The sequence below is a fragment of the Acanthopagrus latus genome, chromosome 2 (genome assembly GCF_904848185.1).
Source record: "Acanthopagrus latus isolate v.2019 chromosome 2, fAcaLat1.1, whole genome shotgun sequence".
Classification (NCBI taxonomy): Eukaryota; Metazoa; Chordata; class Actinopteri; order Spariformes; family Sparidae; genus Acanthopagrus; species Acanthopagrus latus.
The window spans coordinates 27,113,740-27,122,105 of NC_051040.1; the positions used below are offsets into that span (position 1 = coordinate 27,113,740).

Sequence of the window (8,366 nt, forward strand, 5' to 3'; positions counted from 1 at the left end):
ACATTCTAGACATGACCTTTATTGAAAGGACTTTCTTCTCTACAAACATTCAGTACTCACATTCGTCTTGCTGGACACGGCAAATGTGGCTCGGCTAGAGAAGCGAGTGGTGGAGGGGCTGCTGCCTGACACCGGGCCCGTCATCATGGAGGAAACTCTGGCACCCACAGGTGGACTGCTGGAAGTCGGTGAGGATGAGAGGGGGGCAGGTGGGGACGCAGGACTGGAATGACTGCCATAGGTCTGAGCCTGGCTCCCCAGGCTGCAGGACTGGATATGGAGGTGAGCCTGGCTCTGAGTGTTAGCCTGAGCCTGAGCCTGACCCTTTCCGTAGACCACCTCTTTAATCTCCTGATGGTTCTTCTGAATGTCACTGAGGTGATTCTTGTTATTCTGGCTGTGATTGTGGCTGTAGTTGAAGGTGCTCCTGTCGCACGTCATCCCGCTCAGGAGCTCCACCTGTCGGGTGAGAACCTCCAGCTGACTCTTGAGCTGTCGGTTCTCCTGCTGGAGCTGAGCCACAGCTCGTCCAAGAGGCCCACTCAGGTTGGCCGTCTCCTCCAGACGTCTTTCCATGCCCAGCTTAAAAGTGCTGACATCCATGTGGATCTCCCTAATGGCATCTCTGAGAGTCTTCTCATAGCGGGCTAGAGCTGCACACACTGTCTCCCCTTCTGGAGAGGGAGACCGGGGGTGACACAAGTCTCCCATCTCTGCCAAGGTAGGGGCTTCCATCACGGAAAACAGTTGTGAAATCAGTTGTGAGTCTGAGATCGAGCTCCTCTGGCCACTGGAGAATAGCTTATGTCAGAGTGCTGAGGGATAGGCTGGACGGGGAGCTGACAGACAAGGGTTAGGAGGTGAAAGTTTGTGGAGGAGGCAAAGGTCTGGTTTTATCCCCACTCTTCCAGATTTTTCCTGGGACGTCCTGGGTTGCTTCTCCTTCAATTAGATCCGCTTTTCAGGTACTTCTTCAGGTAATTTCTTTTGTCTGAAAGGGGGGACAAGAGTTAACCTTTAGTTTGTGATACTGTGCTTAGCTGGGGAAGAATGACATCCTGTGCAAACAGCTACATTTCAACTTATTCAAGAAACTGAAATTAAGGCTTGTACTATATCATTGAGAATCTGCTGAAAAAGAATCCAAAACATCCCAAACTTGATCCAAAAGACTGCTTTGACTGACTTTCCTGCATTGAACTGAACTCGAGACTGTGTTTTTAAACAGTCAGAATGACAGACAGAAAGCTCAAATGTCTATGTGCCATCTAGGTTTCATAACAGTCATAAAACACGTCAATGAGGTCATCTTCACGCACAGCTACAACAAACCTACCTCAGCTTGGCCCTCTGCTGCGGCTCGGTAGAGTTTCCTCGGCGCTCAGCAGCTTGTGAGTGCGTCTGTGCAAGTGTGTGTGCTCTGCCGGCTCTCTGGTTTGTTTAAACTCTCAGGTTGATCACTTCTCTCTTTAAGCCTGGAGGAGGAGGGAGGAGAGAGAGGGAGGGATAGAGGAGGAGGTTGGTGGTGGTGGTGGAGGGAAGAAACAACATGAAGAGAGTAGTAAATGTGAGGGGGGGGAGGGAGGCGGGCCGGGTCGCTTTTATATGCTTGCACTGTGCAAACTGTCGGAAGGAGGACTCCTCTCTCTTAGTCTTCACTCCTCCTCTCCTTTTTGTTACTTTCCCTGCTCTGTGCTACATTTTGCTTTTTTCTCTCTCATCTGTTCTTTTCACTTTTTTAATTGAAAGAAATGTACAACTAGAGGCTTATTTGCAGTGTTGCATTACTTGTGTGTGTGAGTAATCTATCACTATCTTTTATCGATGGCAGCATGGTGGTTATTTCTATCATAAATGAAGCATGTTGCCATGGTGACCTCATAAAACATATGTCTGTAAATGTGATGACTTTGACTGTGTCACCTTTACATCTCCTATATTATGGTCAGTGATGCACTGTTACCAAGTACATATACACAAGTACAATTGTGAAGTAAATGTACTTTGCTTGAGTATTTCCATTTTCTGTTACTTTGTATCTCATCTTCAGCAGGAGGCAAATATTGTGCTTTTGACTTTGCTACATTTATTTGATAGCACATCACTTTGTATCAGTATAGCAAATCTTAAATTCATTTTATTGGCAATTAGATAAAAAATTAATTGACATTAAAAACTTCACGACAAGTAAAATCAAGTGTGACATCTGTGATAGGAAGAGTCATTTATGAACTGTGTTTTAATGTTTGACAACAGACCATTTACAATTTCATCTGAAACACGGCTAACTATTAAATGTTTTGTTGCAGTGCCTGGAGGTCACGATCTAAAACACACTACGATGATTAAGGTTCATAATTTTATTCTGAGTTACTACTAGTGTAGTTTTATATACTTTAATGCCCAATAAAACATACTAGTTTCCTCATACTGTCCAGTGCAGCAGCATTGCAATCCCCCTCTGTCTGAAACACTGTCTGAGCTGTTGTCTCTTTAAGGGCCCCCCTTCCAAATACCCAGTCTGCTGTGATTGGTCCCACATCACATTACGTTTGTAGTGATAAGTGTAATTAAGGTCTACTTCAGCTTTATTTCCACGGCCAATCCCAATACACACTCAACACATATTTTCCCCCAATCTCTGTCTCTGTCTTTAATTCTCTCCCCCGATATCATTACCTTCCCATCCCCTTGTTCTAATGGTGTTTTGTTAAGATAAGTCATTTAGAAAATGTAACAGATAAAGAGGGGAAATCTGACCGTGAAAAGGTGTTGAAAAAAAGATTTCCACATTGGTTGTATCTTTTTTTGATACTCATTATTATACATGTACAGCAGAAATGAATCACCCATGTAGGCCAGTTTATCTTCCACATTTTTATATTTTTTACATGTTGCTAATATTTTCTATTCTATTGTAGTTGAGTGTATCGTGGCCCAACCAGACAGACAGACAGAAAACTTGGCTGCTGAGGACCACTACCCTCCCCCTTGTAACTGGACCCCAACAGAGCAAACATTTAACTCCAGATAGCAATTGTGTGTATGACTTCGACATTCCACCCTCCTGCTTACTGTCAACTGTGTGTGTATGTGTGCACGCACGCATGTGTGTGTGTGTGTGTGTGTGTGTAGGGTTGTGTGAGAGTCAGAGGTGCCACAGGGAGTGTTGGGAGATGAGGAGGGGGTTTGGTGAGGTGATTTACTGGTAGATTGTCTCCCCGTCTCTCTTGCCCCCTCTATCTTACTCACACTCACTCCCTCAGGGTTGTCTGTGAGTCTGCTGGGGGCAGTACAAGAAACAGACTGCAACAAACCACCGCAGAGGGCAGAGGTCACAGGTGTCAGCATTACTGGTCATCTGAGATTTATCTTGGTCTGAAGTATGTCCACATTACTTCTAATGATTCTGCTTTTCCTCTATTGACACAGTTTTCCATCCCTGAAAGATGAGCTTTCATGTCTCCATGATCACAGGTCTTGCTGCGGATCTCACCTTTATGCCAGTATCAGGCCAACAGTGGCAAAAAGCAGTTTTCTTCTTCCTGGAAACACATCACAAATGTTGGAGACTCATCCTGTACTTGGGAGGTATATTTATTTTTTGCCAAATAAATGCTTTCTTTATTTTTTATGGAGCCACCTAAAGGTCATGGCCAGAGGTTTTTTTTTTTTTACTTTTGCATTACCTCATTATATGTTTTTCGCTCCCTTGCAGTGATTTTTCCTACAAGTTTCCTCATAATAGTCTTCCCCTTCTGTTCACAATCACATCCACCTCGGTCTTGTTCGGTCTCACTGCTCTGGTCGGGGGTTCGCTGATCCTCCAGAGCTGCTGTTCCCTGTCAGAGTGTCTCTGGGCTCAGTAGGTAGAGCTGACAGGTCAGCTGTCTGCTGTTGCCTGGTGAGGTGAAATGAGATGTTGACAAGCTAAAAGATACATTTTCAATAATAAAAACTGTATGCCTGTAAACTGTATGACTGTCAGTCAGAATGTATGCTTTGTTTTCGTTGACAGGATGAGATGGATCTAAAATGTCAGTGGCGAAGAAAATACTAGATCTATGATCACACTTTATATTCAGCGAGGGAATACAATGCAGGTTAAAGCAAGACTTCTGGTCAGACAGCTAAGATGCTTTATCACATATTGTTCTGTCATTCAAATGAAATGTGTGTCTAGTCCCACCTGAAAAGTTTAAAGAGAGAAACCAACTTTTGACTTAAACTTGACTAAAATGTAATGACTTAAATTTCTGTTGAGTAAAACTGGACCTAAAACAATGAAACTGCCGAAATGAACACTGCTCATATTCACTGCTTCTGTGTTTTTCAGCTTATTGCTTTGATTTTTACACCCCATGCTGAGGCTGTATGGGTTTACTCTCGCTGTTCTCATGAATCCTGTTCATAGCAGGCAGCTGTTTTCAGTGAAAAACCTGCACCAAAGGACAGACAGACAAATATAGCATCACTAGCTACAAAACACAGGGCAGCAGTGAATGGGTAAAAAGCCAGATATTTGGTCTAATGAGCTGGTTTAGACCAGTGGTTCTCACCCCGCTATCTATTATGCAGGTGCCCTACAGACCATGTCAAATAAAGTGTTGAGGATTTATCTGTTTTGTAATAATGATTATCATCATTTTATTTATTTTTGTATTTTTTTCTTATTATGTGGTTACTTTTATGTGTCAAATTGTCAAAAAGCAAGTTACAAACATTGAATGCAAAATGATAATAACTTGATTTAACTGGACAGGGGTGGGATGAGTGCATTCACAAGTGTTCGTTTTAATTTATTTGCGTCATGACAACTGTAGCCTCAAAAATATGCATTGCTGAGATCTACGGAGAATCTCGCCTTACTTTTTCATTCAAACTTACCTATTCCCTACTTCACAGTTTCACATTTCATGTTTTCTTTGTCTTATTTACATTGTAATTTCTATTTCTATTTTTGCAAATGCTTTCTGTTTGATCATGTCCGTTACTTAAATTCAAATTTTGAATTTGCTATTCCAATTTGTTTATTTTTGTTTTAAATTGATTTATGACCTGATTATTTCTAGTTGTGTAGTGAAATAATTCAACTTTTTAAAATATTTTGTTAACATTTATTTTAATTGTAGTTTTCTATTTAAACTCTGAATTTTTAAAAATAGCCTAAAATATCCTCCACACAGAGGATGCTCAGAGTGCTCTTGAACATTGGACATTATGTTTCTTAACAATTATTTCTGACTGAAGGTATGAACATATTTGAAAGCTAAATGATCAGCAGACTAATGGTAACTCTTGATCATTGAAACAATAGACGAACTTTGGAGTGCAGAGACTTCATGGGAACTTTGATGTTGGACTTAAATTCATCAGGTGGTCAGAAATAAATCCACAGATGAAAGTTAATGTTGCTTCACATCAGCTTGATGAGTAAGTAGGAGACAGCTAGCAACCACATTTGCTATATCAACTCTGTAAGGTGACGTGTCTTTGCTGTTGACTGCATTGTTGTTATGAAGTGGCTGAAATCTATCAACCAGCCCTGTCAACAACAATCATTACCTCGCAGAGCAAAAGCACAGTTCAATGTGTGAAATGGTCACTTGGCTTATTTTACTCAGCTTTGCTGCGAAAGTAAATTAGTTGGTTTACAGTAAAACTGTCCCAAAGGCACCCTGAAAAGCCTTGTGGGTCCCTGGTAACAATGACTCAGCAGGTGATGTAGTACGACCCCTTATGATTCAGAGTGGTGATATGAAATGAAAAACTGGAACTGTCGTCACAAGAGTCCATCTCTCTCTCTCTAAGCTGCCTCCCACATCCTGGTTGAGTTTTTCATTGTTTTGATAATGACTGAATATGTTTTTCCTCCGTGAGGCTGGTTCCCTCGCTGCAGCGCTGAGCTTGTAAATGTCCTGCGTTATTGAGGAGGAGAGGTCAGAAACAATTTTCCTCGCACCTGGTCTTCAGCCAGTTAATGTATTTGTTCATGTTGCAGAGACATTTACAAACATACTTCTTCCTCTGTGCAGGGTGACTGCCTCAGCTGATTAAGTGTGGATTAGGTCATGCAGCAGGCTGGTAGACATTTGGGACTCATGATATATAGCACACTTATGGATAAAATATATCGCTGCTGTCAAGGGCCAAACTTCTGCAAAAAAGAAAATACAAAAGCAGGACAAAGAAAGTCATTGCTATTTCATCACTAATGCTCTTGTATTTTTTTGTTTCTACAGAAGCAGACTTGTGAGCAGAAAGTACCTGCTATTTCAATCCCTCACACACCAGGACACTTCCCCATGTAGGGGTTCGAATCACAGAATAACTCACAATAGGATTTACAATACGTTGCCCATGATAATGACAGTATCAACACAGTTGATACAGCGGTAACTGATAGATTTCTAGACAATTATCTAATGATGCCAGTGGCTCCACCAGTAGGTCAGTGCACCTTGCCACACCACAAAAAAGGATCGGGAACTGCTTGAGGAACACAACAAAGAGCCCAAGGCGTTTAGCGAACCTCCAAATTCCCCAAATCCCAATCTGATCGACAATCTGTGGGGCGTGCTAGAACAAGTCAGATCCAAATCCAAATTATGTTTTGAGGTAGCAGGACCACAGCAGGGTGACACATTTAGGGAAAACAAAAGGTTTCATGTTTCCTGATGTGTCATCTGTCTTAGACTAGACTTGGCATCTTAAAAAAACCTGCCTGAGCCTATTAAACAATCAAGTAACCCATCTAGCTGTCAGTGACTGTGGAAGTGTTGCACACAGAGGCCAGCCTGTGATTATAACCAGCGCCGCCACAGTGCTGTGGAGAGAGTATCAGCATGAGAAGACACACTCTGTTGAAGTCAGTGAAGCCAGTTCAGTTTCAGTAACCCCTTAGTGCTGACCCCTAAACCCTGTGACTTTATCAACATCCAGGTCCAGAGCAGTGATGCTAATACCATCATTGTTGTGTGAAATAAGTCATGCTCCTAATTATAAATCTACCATTTGCTAATTAGCTAATAGCTCAGTTAGCTGTGGAGCCAATGGCCCTGTCAGTGCTCAATCCCGAACTGCTGATGATCCAGGCATAGTAGAATACTCCTGTCAGGTCGGGGTCACACATGCAGTACACAAACGCAGGCAATTGAAAACCACTTGCGGGTGGTGAATGTGGGCAGTCGAGGCTGTGAAGCACAAGGAACTCACTTTGCTGGTTTGTGGTCTGTTCGAGGGGGTCACCACACCCACATCTTTGTTATTGGTTGTGGCTGCAGCTTCCCCCAGTTCACTAAAGTCGAATTCCATGCAGAGCCGAGATGTAGATATGCTTTCAAGACAGATTGCAGATGTTTTCTTTTTTCTTTTTCCCCTTTGCCCACATGGAATGGAAGTAAACTGGAGGTGATGTTGACTGTGTATATGTGTGACCACAGTCTGATTTAAAGAAAGTGTATGACTGGTCATAGAATAGTACCACCCCAAAATATCTCACAAAATGTTTTTTCAATCATTGTACATTTAATAACTTACTATTAGATAAAGGGAGGGTACTGAGTAAAAAAAAAAAAAAAAACATCTCAATTTGCAGAGGCATTTGGGAATTGCTTGAGAATTAAGAAATATACAAATTAATTTAACAAGGAGTTATTAAAAAAAGTTTCAAATATAGATGTCAAGAGATGAGCCCCTATGTAGATAAGGTTAAACAGGAATGAGGCTTTAAACAGAGAACCAAAGGTGCATCCAGATTAAAACAGGGTGAGAAAAATAGCAAGTATCATATTGTGTTGCATCAAAACTTGACTTTCGATTAGAAAGTATTTGTAAAAAGTTTGCGTGTATGTTAGACCTACATTATGCTGATGATTATGGAAAAGTAAAAGTTTGGCTTTACAAATTCAATGACCATACTGCTGCCGTTTAACTCCAACCACCTGATATCCATTGAAATACTGGCTTGTTTCTGACTGTTGTTGAAAATGTGAATCAGTTTAGAAAAACTGAAAGAACAGAGATCTAATCAGTCCAGACACAGATGATGTCAACAACTGCCTTGAGTGTTGCACAATAAGTCAAAACAAGGTGAGACAATCCCTGATTCAATGGAAGACATATTATGATGAAATGAAAGTTCTCACACTGCAAAAAGATGCTGGTTGCATAATACAGTATATAAAATGTCAACATGTTTGGACAGATACAGATCTCTTTGTATTCACAGTAAAATGTGATAAATGACTGTACACTTACTCAGAATGAGTTAAGGTTATTGGAATATGGGTGCATGTATGCACGCGCATGGATATGAAATAAAAAGTCAAACGAAATGTGGACAGACGTAATCACGAAACACAAAA

At 41.4% G+C, this 8,366-nt stretch overlaps 1 protein-coding gene across 1 annotated transcript in view; it reads right to left on the reverse strand.

Annotated features, from left to right (window-relative positions):
• Positions 1 to 1,500, reverse strand: part of smtnl (smoothelin, like) — a 32,355-nt gene extending 30,855 nt beyond the window's left edge. The window contains exons 1-2 of the mRNA XM_037086450.1: positions 1,337 to 1,500; positions 61 to 991 (exon numbers count right to left, since the gene is read on the reverse strand). Coding sequence (XP_036942345.1) covers positions 61 to 735 — 675 coding nt within the window. The 5' untranslated portion in view covers positions 736 to 991; positions 1,337 to 1,500. The remainder of the gene's footprint in view (positions 1 to 60; positions 992 to 1,336) is intronic.
• Between the last annotated feature and the right edge of the window lie 6,866 nt (positions 1,501 to 8,366).